Below are 13478 nucleotides of genomic sequence, written 5' to 3'. Positions count from 1 at the left end.
AAAGATGTGTGATTTAAATGGTAAGAAATAAGATAAAATGACAAAGGACTAGTAGTTTCAGGGTCTATGGAAGAATGGGGAAAAGAATGAAAGTAGAAGATGACTAGAGGAGGAGAGAGTGGTTGATGGAGAGAGGGGAGGAGACAAGAGGAGAAGGGGAAACAAAGGAGGGGAGCGCCAGACAACTGGTGGCGTCTGGTGTTCCCCCATGGGAAACTTGTAGCTAAATCTGGCCCTGTAGCGTCTGTCCTGCATGAGTGTGTGCAAGTGTTTGTGTGTGTGTGTGTGTGTGTGTGTGTGTGTGTGTGTGTGTGTGTGTGTGTGTGTGTGTGTGTGTGTGTGTGTGTGTGTGCGCGAGTGGCATCTGGTTGCATCCCAGCTAGAAAGGAGCGATAATGGAAATGGTGTGACGAGAGATCTGCCTAAGTGGTCTGCTCTCTTTCACGTACATATATACGAGAGGAGAGGAGAGGAGAGGATGAGGATGAAGATGAAGAGAAGAAAGGAGAGGAGAAGAGAAGAAAGGAGAGAATGAGGAGAGGAGAGGAGAGGAGAGGAGAGGAGAGGAGAGGAGAGGAGAGGAGAGGAGAGGAGAGGAGAGGAGAGGAGGGAGAGGAGAGGAGAGGAGAGGAGAGGAGGAGAGGAGAGGGGAGGAATGTAGTAGAGGGAAACCGCATCCAGATACATTCAAGTAAAATGGATAGGAGAGGAAAGACTGAGATCGATTGTGTGTTTTAGTATCTAACTCTCGGGGAATAGCCATTCACTTAACAGAAGACAAGACAAAATTTAGATGAAAGATTTCTGATTGTTTGAAACATAAGAGTAGGACTTTTTTTCTCGAAGGAATTATCAGTACACCCTCATTTCAGGAGAATTTTGGATGTTCAGACAGCCTTAAAAGCACAAAAGAAGGCCACACTTTCTTAGGACCTCGCTCGGCCTTACACACACACACACACACACACACACACACACACACACACACACACACACACACACACACACACACACACACACACACACACACACTCTCTCTCTCTCTCTCTCTCTCTCTCTCTCTCTCTCTCTCTCTCACAAATTCACACACCAGTGACAGCCACCTGCCCGCTGCCTCAGGCAGTGTTGTTCTGTTGTTCTGATCTGTTCTGGTCTAAACAAACGTCACTGCATGACACTACACACACTTTCCTCCCCTCCATGTCTCTCATGCTCTCTTTATTTTTCTTTGTTGAAGCTTTTGTTATTTTGTCAAAATCTAGCAGAAACACAGCAGCATACCGGAAACAATAAAACTCTTGATTCTTACACAGATCTGATTTGTTTACATCCTGAACAAACATATAACAAACTGTATGTTGTATGTATTCTATCCCTCTCTTTCCTTACTATACATTATGTTGACTTACATTCTTTTCCTGGATATTTAACCCTAACTCTAACTATAAGCACAACGTGTTTAACCCTAACTCTCAGACTCTATGGTTTATGCGTAAACCAGGTCTTGATTCTAACATTTTACGTGTTTAGGACTTGCTTTTGCCCACTGTGTATGCAGATTTATGTCCTCACAACATGAGTAATATAAGTATCTCCCACACTAGATTTAAATAGGTCTGTTGTCTTGCCCAATCTACTCACCCATCAGTTCTCAAACCCACATAGGAAAACCTTTAATGTTATTACATCAACACTGCGGTTTAACACACACAAATACACACACACACACACACACACACACACACACACACACACACACACACACACACACACACACACACACACACACACACACACACAGAAACGCAGTGTGTAAAACCGGTTTAAGGTGGGAGAAAGGCTTCAACCCTGTTACAGCCTCTCAATCTCTATTTTCCTCTCGCCCACAGTTTCCTCTTGTCTGCCTTTTAAAATCTTTTCCTCCTCTTGTCCCTTTTTGTCATCCCCCTTTCTCTTTGCTTCGACCACCCAGAATCCCTCTATTTTATTTGTCTCCTTACTCCTCTCCACTCTATCCCACACCTCTCACTCTTGTTCATTCTCTCATTCTCTTATCATTTCATTGACCATCTGAAATCAATCCATGATGTACTTTTCCTTCCGTCCTCCTTCCTTCTCTCTTTACCTCTCTACACTGTCTTTCTCTTGCACTCAGGTGTCAAAGGCATTTCGCTCGCAATCCTTCAAATGTTCAAGAACACACACACACACACACTGACGCCAGTGCAGTGTAAAAATCTATGCTGATGCATTTAGTGCAGATCGTGCTATTGACAGACAGCAATATTCCCACGATAGGAATGATTCACCTTCATCACTGTCACAGAGTGTGTGTGTGTGTGTGTGTGTGTGTGTGTGTGTGTGTGTGTGTGTGTGTGTGTGTGTGTGTGTGTGTGTGTGTGTGTGTGTGTGTGTGTGTGTGTGTGTGTCTTCACGACTGTACAGGGTTTGACAAAAGTTGTACAAAAATATGGGTGAAAGATACAGTAACTTAACATGTTTTAAAAATACATTATTAGTCATGTGGGGCCAAATACAGCTTACACATTGACCAGGTATGCAATATGATGCAAAATAATGCACAACAAATGTCTATCATCACATTTATTAGATATTTGTGTGTGAGAGAGTAGAAGTAGTTGACTAAGGTGAACTGTTAGCTGACATGATAAAAGCTGGATACGTTATATAACCGCAGTGGCTTCTTTCTTCTTTTGTGCATCATTCCTCTTCTCTCTCATTTCATTTTTTCTTCTGCTGTTCACCTGACAATCCTTAACTTACCTCTCCCTTTTTCCTCTTATTTCACAGCCTGTGCTCTACTCTTCTACCCTCTTTACTCTCTACTCTACCATATTCTCTCTTTTTTTTCTACACTTTCTTTTATCATAATCTTCTATTACTCCCTTTTATCATTTTTTTTTTATCTCGGTTTTATTTCTTTTCATGTGCCTTTTAATTCCATTTTGTACCCACTCCCTGTTCAATTGTTCGGTTCTTCCTTCTTGCCTTTTCTTTTTCCTCTTTACTTGTTTTATCTTTTTTGGATCCACATTTACTTTCTCCCTACCATTTCCCTCTTTCTTCTCTTCCCTTTCCTCCCCTCGTTCCTCTCCTCCTCTCCCCTCTTGTCCATTCTTTACGATTTGAAGGCTCATTTGTTAAGAGGAGGTAGCGCACTCTCACTCTCCCCCTTGCTTCTTCCTGTCTCTTTTTTGTGGGCTTTGGAAATATAATTTTCAATTTTTAATTTGATTCATTTAGATTTGATCATTAATCAGTGCTGAGAGAGAGTTAATTTGGTGGAAAATAGATGAGGTAGTTAGAGAGGGCTCTTTATGAAGTGAGCTCAGCTCAGTGCTGAGTTTTAGGTATATGGGAAAGAGAAAGAAAAATTGAGAGTCTGCATGTAAGAGTTTGTGTAACAGAAAGTAGTGTGAAAGTGTGTGTTTAAGTGAACGTGTGTATATTTGCATTTATGTGCAGACAGTCTGCCTCCTTATGATTACTACTGTTGTAGTCTTTTAAAAACAATAAATCTTTATCACTTTCATTTTAATGAAGAAACAAAATTGAAGCTGAGAGGGATGGTAGTTCTTCACTGTGTCTGTTGCACTGTGCATCAAAAATGTATTTTCTGTCCTTTGCTTTATGGCATAAAGGTTGAATGCTTTATGGCACAGAGAAGGTTTATTTTTCAACATTGCAAGCAAAGCTAAAGATCTCAGGTTATGGAAACATTTCACAGCGAAAATACATTTCTTCTTCTTCAATATCCCTAAATAAAAGACAACAAATTAAGAATGCTGAGAAGAAAGACCAAGAAGACACATCTTCTCCACAACAGAGAGCAGCAGGAATGCAATGGAATTTCCGAACCAGCGAACATCACAGGCATGAAACAGAAACTACTAATTGTTGACTTAAGTGTTGTTTCATACATAGAAAACACTTCTAATTTCACTGATATGATCATATTCACAAAACTATATTTGACATTTTCAGTTTTGATTGAGAGCAGCCAAAATGCAAAAAAGAACCACTTCATAATAAGAAATGATAGACTTTGTAAGTTTTGGACACTGAATCTACCACTTTCAACAACACCTGGGCACATAAATATATATATATATATATATATATATATATATTATTGGTCTGGTTACTGCCTTTGACAAATAAGGCAGTAACTCGGGGCAGAAGTGTAAGCAGTTGTCGACACTTGCATTGCTTCAGTTTAACTGCTCTCAGGAGTAACATTACGCTCAGTGCTGTTTTCTTCTGTCTTGATATCAAGCTTCCTTTTTCAATAAGTAGTCAGGTTGGTGGTGCCACTGCTGTATTTTATGTAGCCTGGCATATTTTAATGTAGTTTTTTAGGCTTAATATTTGTCTTCACATCAAGGTAGGTATATGATTGGTCAGAAATAGACACAAATGCACATGAATTAAGGTACAGTAAATACATGGGAGATAGAGAAGGGCTCCCAAAATCACATTTTAACAATTTCTCACTGAATTTAAATTCAATTTTGAATATATGTCGCCATATTACTGACGTCTCAGCTTTACAGCTGTACCCTCACATGTTTTTTCAACTGTTTTTCATTTATTTCATTCAGTCTTTATACAGTATGTCCTCTCCATCCTAACATCTACCTTGTCCGTCAGATCCTCTGTCCTCTAGGCTTTCTAACTCCATTTCTCTGTTTCTGCTTTCTCTTACTCCCTCGTCTCTTCTGACCAACCACTGACCCAGGTAGTGACTGAGCAAGCTGCTTGTCGCAGCTTAGCAAAACACAACATGGGGGTGTGGGTTTGAGAAATGTGTGAATGTGTACGTGAGAAAAAAAGCAAAGAGTGGGTATTTGAGCAGGTTTGTACCCCCTGGTGTTAAGAGTCTCTTGACCGTTTGCTGACACTGGGCCCCCCACTGTACCTGGACTGTCAGCCCTTCTGTCTACCTATCTCTGTCTCAAGCACTCGCTCAACCACACACACACACACAGATGTGTGTCATGTTCAGTTCACTGGGTGGATGACTCACAGAGCTAGTTAGAGTTTTCTAAATGACCAAATTTCTGTAGAAAAAACATTCCGCCACTGTAAGATGTTTTGAATAAAACCAAAATGCACACATGTGCAAAACACAAATAAAACAGATGCCCACTTAAAACTACTCACACATGCACACTAATGCACCAACATCCTCCCTGATGTTTTTGTCTTTGCTGCCAATAGAAGTCTTTCTGTTAAATCTCTGAGGTGTGTTGTCTTGAATGTGGTCAGCACATTTTTCAGAGGATTTAAATCTCTGTGTGTGAGCAAATCTCTCTCTTGCTTTCACTCTCTTATTCCCCTCCTTCCTCTCTGTCTGTAGATTTAAAACAAATCCTTATTGTTTTAAATGCACTTTGCATCACATAACCTTTCAAATCAGTAGTGCCGCTGGAATATAAAGCACTGTACAGACACTCTCTTAATATTAGTTTTAGTTTCATTTCATGAGAATATTTTAAGTATTTCGGATTTTGTTTGATTTAATTTCATTGAATGCATTCAGTTAACAGAATTTCAAAAAGACAACGATTGCTTGTTGTGCATTGTGTTGTTTACACCAACAACATTAAGATTTCTCTGCAGCTGTCAGCTGACTTTCTCTGTGACTTAGTACCCAACTTAATTCCCAGCTTGAACATTTACATTTAGCTTTGAATGCTCTTAAACCAGACTTCATACCGCTCAGGTACTCCGTATGATTCATATTCAGATAACTTTCTTTCATGGACCTTCCTGTTTATAATGTTTGTGTAGATGATTTTCTTAAAATCTTTTCAGCATTAGTGGCTGATACTGGTTGTCTTTACATCTCATTTCTTCTGTATTTATTTTGAAAACACTCCATTCAGCCTGAAACTGAATCGTTTGCTGAATGTCAGTTCAGACAATCTTCAACTTACATGATGCAGGTTCAAATATTCGTATTACGTGTAATACCTAAAAACTGACATACTGTGTAGTCAGTAAAAGTCCGATTAATATTTAATCTAAATATAAAGATAGTAAAAGAATGACATATTGTACCTCATTCTGCAGTAATTCTGCAAAAGTCGTGATACATCAGTTCCAAAAGTTATTCATATTGTTGCTCAAAAACAGGGGTTTTTTTTAGGGTTAGTTGTGAAATATTTGACCGTTCTTTCAGCACTCCTCTCCTCTCCTCTCCTCTCCTCTCCTCATCCAGGGTATATGACACCTCTGTCTTCCTTATCCATCTTTAAGTGGTAACCACGGTAACATCCAATCCCGTGAGAGATAGGCCTAATTAAATTAGGACTCCTTTGTGTCAATTAATTAACGAGACGGAGAGGGAGACAGCAATAGAGAGACCGAGATTGGGCAAGAGACAGTAAAAGAGTCAGAAAGCAGGAGAGAGAGAGAGAGAGAGAGTGCGAGAGGCCTCTGGCATCTCTATAAATTAGTCTTGTTGGCGAATAAAAGAGACAAGTGAGTTGAGCAAGCCTTGTTTTTGTGTATATAGTTTGTGTGTGTGTATTTAGTCTATGCTCTTATTTTTTTCTAAAATAATTCTTCTTATCTATCTTATATTATGAATACATATTTGTACATTTGTTCTTATTGTGTGCACCTTTTAGTGTTCCTATGCTGCTGTGATGACAAAAATGTCCCCACTGTGGGATTAATAAAGTCTAAGTCTAACAATAACATAAACGTGAATAACAAGCATATACGAATACCCAGACTTCATATGTCACGTTCCTTCATTCTCATCTCTCCCCCTTTAGTTCCTGCTCTCCTTTTCTTGCATACGAGTAGAATGGTTATTTTCTTGTGTTCTTAACTAGTTAAAAAGGACAAAGTCTCTCGTTGGTTCTGTGGCCTGCACACTGTATTGATACATACATCTTGTCTCTGTCCTTTCTTACAGGTGTTCGTCTGGACAGGGTTCGTGGTGGAAGACAGAAGTATAAACGCCGGATAGATGCAGACAACAGCCCGTACCTGAACCCACAGCTGGCTCTGCCTCCCAAGAAGCCCTGTAAGAACCCACACATGTAAAAACAAACGAGCCTACAAGGTTGATCAGTGATTCTCAAGGACAGGGATGTGCACACTGTTATTGGTTCATTGTAACACAGACTAGAAATGAATGTGCGAAAGCATCTGACATGATGTCTAGAGGGAGCAACAAAGAACATACAATGGACAGCACACAAGGAAAATCTTAAACAAAATGTTCAACCATATTGTGTCACCATGTGTAATAACCAGTGCAATAACCAGGAGTCGTTGGTTAGAGACCAGAAGTACAAGGAACTGCCTCTCCATCAGTTTCTATTTTAATGGAGACAGTTGGACAGTAAAAACATTTCAACAGATGCACAAACACACACACACATAAACAGGCACAGGGTAGTGAGGAGCCCATCTGTTTGGGACCATGTTTATCTCCCTGTTTCTACTGCTACCAGTTTGGGATCATAACATTTTATACATGTAATATTTCACCATAAAGGTATTCATTTAGCTGCGGCTGGATTGGCTGAGCTTTTTAAAAGAATATAGCCAAAGCCTGATGATTGAAAAATTAACAAGGGAGAGAGTGAGTGAGAGTGACAGAGAGACAGGTAGAGGCAGAGAGGCTCAACCTAAATGTGAGGGTTTCTCAGAGAGACAGAAGAGGGGAGGGAAAGAGAGGGAGAGAGACAGAGGGAGAAGAAGAGGGAGAGGGAGAGGGAGAGGGAGAGGGAGAGGGAGAGGGAGAGGGAGAGGGAGAGGGAGACCAGCCAGAACCTAATCCGGATTAAATCCAATCTGGCAACCACATCAAACTAGAGTTAGCTCTCTAGCTAACCGTCTGCTTGCACACATAACACACACACACACACACACACACACACACACACACACACACACACACACACACACACACACACACACACACACACACACACACACACACACACACACACACACACACACACTGTGCAGATTGAGCAATGTTTAGCAGCTTGGTCCCCAAAGCTCATTTTGCTTAAAGCTGGAGCATATTCTGCTTCAGGCCAATATGCTGAATGGCTGCATGACAGCTTACTGGGACTTTTGCACTACTAATCATTGAAATGATGGGATAATGCGAATGTGTGTACACAGCGTGTGTGTGTTTATAATATATGCTTTTTCATACACAAAAGCATGCCTGTGCTCCAGATAACAAAGCGTCTTCACTGGCATGCTAAAGACCAGTTTGCCTTAAACAGTTTAAATTATATTTACCCCTTTAGTCTTGTTATTATTCTTATTAAGTCACATGTTGGAAGAGAGCAGAAGACCAAATATTTATTCAGTCTGTATTCCTGGCATCTTTTCTCTTATAAACCTGTCTCTGACCACAAAACAAACCTACACTTGAAAAACAAAAAATACAGGGTTGATATAGACTTCCTGCATCTCTCCTGTTCTTTCTGTCTCACATGCAGTCAATACACACACAAACTCTTTCTGTCGCGCTCACACAGCCTATCTATCGGTAGCCCAATCCCCAGCCTCAGCGTCCCCATTGATTGTGTGAGAACAGAACAATAGCCCAGGGTTTGGAAATGGGCTTCCATTGATTCTAATTAGGGAAACATTAAATAAGATTTACCCACAGATACTGCTGTGTGACTTGGAATGTTTGGGCTCAAATGACCCTGGAGCTGGAGCGTGTGTGTGTGTGTGTGTGTGTGTGTGTGTGTGTGTGTGTGTGTGTGTGTGTGTGTGTGTGCGTGCGTGCGTGCGTGCGTGCGTGTGTGTGTGTGTGTGGAGACATACATATACAGTAGATGTATATATACACACTGTGTGTGTGTGGATGTAAGAGAATGGGGGAGGTGGACAGTGTTAGATCAATACACAACTCATCCCCACAACTCTGCTCCACTCCCTCTTGCTCTTTATCTCTATCTAGCTGTCGCTCTCTGGACGCTTCCTGTCTGTCTTTTACAATCTGTCCATGGCTCTATTTCTACCTGTCTGTCTTCTCCCATTTTTTTCCATGACTAATCTCTCTCTCTCTTTCTCTATCCTTCACTCCACTCTTGCTCTACTATCCTCCGTTATTATTCCCATGCTTGATTAGTCAGTGGATTAATTTGGAAGCAGGGTATCAGTCTGTTACTAATGGGCCATAGAGGTCTCATCACCACATGTCACCATTACCAGCTGAGCTGTTTGGCTTTCAGTATCTCCCCTCCACCCCCCACCCCCACCCGTATGTATCAGTGAAGCTTCTTAAGGCTGTGGTACAAAAGACAACATTTCGGGCAACTTGGATCATTGGCAGTAATCGCCTTTAATCACACCTTGGAACAGCTCCTATCTGGAAACATTTCAATAAATGTTTGATCTTTTGTTAAGTGCATCTTCATGTTTAGTACTGCCAAATAATTATTGAATATGCCAAACTGTTAGAGCACAGCAAAAACTGTTTTATTTAACATCAAAATGTGAATCTTTCACTATAAACACATTATTTACTTTTAATGTTGTTTAAAGGAAATGGGCCAACAGTTTAATTGCATTTCAAGATGTTTAACACTTCCACTTACAAATTGTAAATTGTGTGTTGATTTCATACCACATATCTCTGTTTCTGTGTCCTAGCCTAATGATCATGTCAGGGCCTTTTTTGATACTCGAGGAAATACCTTTAAACACGTGTTAGCAGCAGGCCGTGTTATCAGGAACTTTGCATATGACCTTTCACATTTATGCACCGCATTGGTGTGGAATACCTTGTGGCATGAAGTGGCAAAAATTCACCATCTCTCTGTCTCTGTGTCTTTCTCCTTGTCTGGTGGTCATGTCAGTTGCCTTTGGCTGCCTTGCAGATAACAAAATCGTCTCTCACCTGCTGGTGGCCGAGCCAGAGAAGATTTACGCCATGCCCGACCCAACAGTACCAGACAGCGACATCAAGGCCCTGACTACGCTGTGCGACCTGGCGGACAGAGAGCTGGTGGTCAACATCGGCTGGGCCAAACACATCCCAGGTAGGAAAAATAAAATCTGCTGAACCCTGACTCTCACTCCGAAGTTTACCAGACTCCATGTCGCACACACACACACACACACACACACATACAGCACAGACTTTTTTTTTTTTTTTCAGTTCACAGTATAGGAGAATTTCATACACACACCCACACACATATACGGTACAGATGCACAAACACACATGCTGTGTGGATTGGCAGAGAGTGTTTAAGGTTAGAATCAGCTGCTCCAGATGCTGTTCAAACACACTTACATAATATACATGAGTACACGTGGTGCTAAGGTGTTACCTTTACCCCTAATCTTTGCACTCAAACCGTTTGAAATATTTACTTCTCCTACTGACCAACCCTCACTGGCATCACAAAATCCAACACACTCACATACAGAAATTCAGAGCAGTACAATCCCCTTACCTTCAGGGTGTGGATGGATGTTTGGGTTTGTGTGTGCATTTGTACTATATTTGTACTTGAACTGTGTTTGTGCTGTTACTAAAAGTCACTGTCACATAAATATCACACAGACATGCAATAAATTGATTCACTTTGTGCTCATCATATATTTTGCCTGTCACCCTGACAAAGGCTATTTAGAGTCAGCAGCATGTTAGTTGCTGCATTAAGTGATGAGCATCAGTTCAAATTTTTGTGTGGCAACACTATTTATAGTATTTCCACTAACTTTATTGTAACAGGTAATCTAAATCACAGTTTAAATAAAGTAAAAAATTAAAATGTCACATTCTAATAATAAAGTAGGGTGAATTGCTCTATACTGTGTATATATGAAACTGTGACGTCTATTTAAGAGGAAAACACATCTGTGTCCCTCTACAGGTTCATCACTAAAACAGAAGAATTTAATCTAATCTTTTTAAACTAACCCCTTTTCTCTCTTAATCTGATCAAAATTGGATCCGGACTGCAAGATCCCAAAATTAACATAATGACAGAGCAAAAAATGTGAACTTTAGAAAATACGAAAACATTACTTGAGAAATGTCTCCTGCTACTGAAGCTAAAGTGAAGAGGACGACAAGGAAGTGGTTGAAGGAGAGAAAGAGATGAAAACTTTAATCTGGTTTTGGTTTTAGTGAGGGAGCCTGCTGTGACAGCAGAGAGGAGGGAAGAGCAGTGTCTCAGATTAACACAGATTAGGAGAAAGATTAGTCACATTGTTCACCGGAAATATGGTAACAGAACAGAATAGAATAGAACAGAATAGAACAGAATAGAATAGAATAGAATAGAATAGAATTACCCAGTGTTGCTACCACTCAAACAGTGTAGGAGGCTGTAAGAGAGGAGGAAACTCCAGATTAGAGACATAAATACCACTCAGTCATGTTGTGTAAATCTATAACAATGAAGTCAGTGACGTTGGATAGCAGGGTCTCCCAATGATATGTATATGATATCAATACATATGAGAAAAAAAACTGAGAAAGAGAAAAACAAGATGCAGAGACAGAAAGAGGGACGGGAATATACATTGCTTCTTGTTAGTGTATTGATCCATGTGTTGCTTTATGGACAATAAGCAGACATATATATTGATCCGTATACTAAGTATAGCTCTTTGAAAATGTGTTTTTCTCCTTTAAAACAACATAGAGCATACATGCAAGGTATATTTAATGTTTTTCAGCAGGCCTGCCTTTCCCTTTAGTTAACTATTTGTACAAGGGAGTGGACCAAGTTAACCAACTCCTGTACAGGTGTGTGTGTGTGTGTGTGTGTGTGTGTGTTCGTTCTGTATGAAGGGAGCGAAGCGCAACGATTGCTTGGCGGAGGAGAGAAGATGGCGTGATTAGATGAACGAGGAAGGCAATCCACTGCTCACAGAGAAAGATAGAACTCTTCATCTTCCAAGTGTGTGTGTGTGTGTGTGTGTGTTGTGTGTGTGTGTGTGTGTGTGTGTGTGTGTGTGTGTGTGTGTGTGTGTGTGTGTGTGTGTGTGTGTGTGTGTGTGTGTGTGTGTGTGTGATGTGAACACTTTATGAAATCCTCACTGTTTACAACGCTGAACGCTGATCTAATACTCACACTCACACCAAACACGCAGACACATACATGTCCACACACACACAGTGTTCTACTGTTCTCTCAGGGTGGAAAGGATTGTCAGAAAGAAATACACCTCCTCGACATTCTTTATCAGCCTCACACACACACACACACACACACACACACACACACACACACACACACACACACACACACACACACACACACACACACACACACACACACACACACACACACACACACACACACACACACACACACAGAATACAGGAGGATAGACCTGTTAACCTTTTTGCAGCCATCTTGTTTCACATCTTGTTGTGTGTGTGTCTGTCTGTGTGTGTGAGAACACTGTGTGCACGGTGTACATGTGAACACACACATGCACACGTCTTTGCTCGCCATGGTACAGTAATTTTTTTAATCAAATTGATGGAGAGAGACAGAGAGACAAAGAGAAAAAAGACAGAGGCAGAGAGAGGGGAGGTGAAGCCAATTTATGCTTCATGATATGGCTGCGCGGTGCTGCATGCACACACACACACACGCATACACGCGCACAAAGGCTGCTAACAGTGGTAACAACGTGTCAAGGCGAGCGCCAGGCAGCTAATTTGAAGTCATTAGATGTCTGCCGTACTGGCAACAATTTGTTACGCTCTCACACGTACAAACACACACACACAAAAACACATCACATACACACAGAGTTAAGAGCCGTCTGCGGATAGCAAGGAGCCTAAATTGTAAACTAATTTAAACATCACTCAGCGTTAGAGAGGCTGCCTGCAAGACAGGCCCCCAGATAACAAGGCTAGGGTACGTGTGTGTGTGCATGCACGTGTGTGTGGTGCTAGTCATGTTTGACACGCGGAGTCGCCCAACCTTAGAGACTTTTGACAACACACACACATATACACACACGTAGCCTATCTCTTCAATTGGTTCTTTTATTCTAAGACTTATGTGTGTGTGTGTGTGTGTGTGTGTGTGTGTGTGTGTGTGTGTGTGTGTGTGTGTGTGTGTGTGTGCGCGCGCACTCATTTCCATACTGATATGGCCTTATGCAAACATTTGATATGTCATTAGGAGAGGAAAATGAGGTTTCAGACACAGTGTGCGTCTCGTGTTATCCCACAAGGAATCACACATGTGCACTTCACACACGTGCGTCAAAGAAAGCCATGAATTGCGTGCAAATGCATAAACACAGGCGAGTATAATAGAGGCCTTTTTGCTGATTCAAACTGTGGGCAACACATAGACAAGTGTCCCCCCACACACACAACACACAACACACACACACACACACACACACACACACACGCGATCATACAGTATATGAGCAGTAAACCGTCACACTCTGGAAACTGTGGGTATGTGGAAATA

The 13478-nt window shown here is 41.1% G+C and overlaps 1 protein-coding gene across 5 annotated transcripts in view; it reads left to right on the top strand.

Moving 5' to 3' along the window:
• Nucleotides 1–13478, top strand: part of esrrga (estrogen-related receptor gamma a) — a 146860-nt gene that overhangs the window by 110745 nt on the left and 22637 nt on the right. For 4 of the 5 annotated variants that reach the window (XM_069693768.1, XM_069693766.1, XM_069693764.1 and 1 more), the window contains 2 exons: nt 6950–7060; nt 9873–10055. In XM_069693768.1, coding sequence (XP_069549869.1) covers nt 6950–7060; nt 9873–10055 — 294 coding nt within the window. The remainder of the gene's footprint in view (nt 1–6949; nt 7061–9872; nt 10056–13478) is intronic. The other variant, XM_069693765.1, reaches the window with a different exon arrangement.

Source organism: Brachyistius frenatus, unplaced genomic scaffold (genome assembly GCF_029030835.1).
Source record: "Brachyistius frenatus isolate BFR_SWC_R1_liver_20210118 unplaced genomic scaffold, ASM2903083v1 Contig_15, whole genome shotgun sequence".
Classification (NCBI taxonomy): Eukaryota; Metazoa; Chordata; class Actinopteri; family Embiotocidae; genus Brachyistius; species Brachyistius frenatus.
This window is presented reverse-complemented; position numbering and strand designations above follow the sequence as displayed.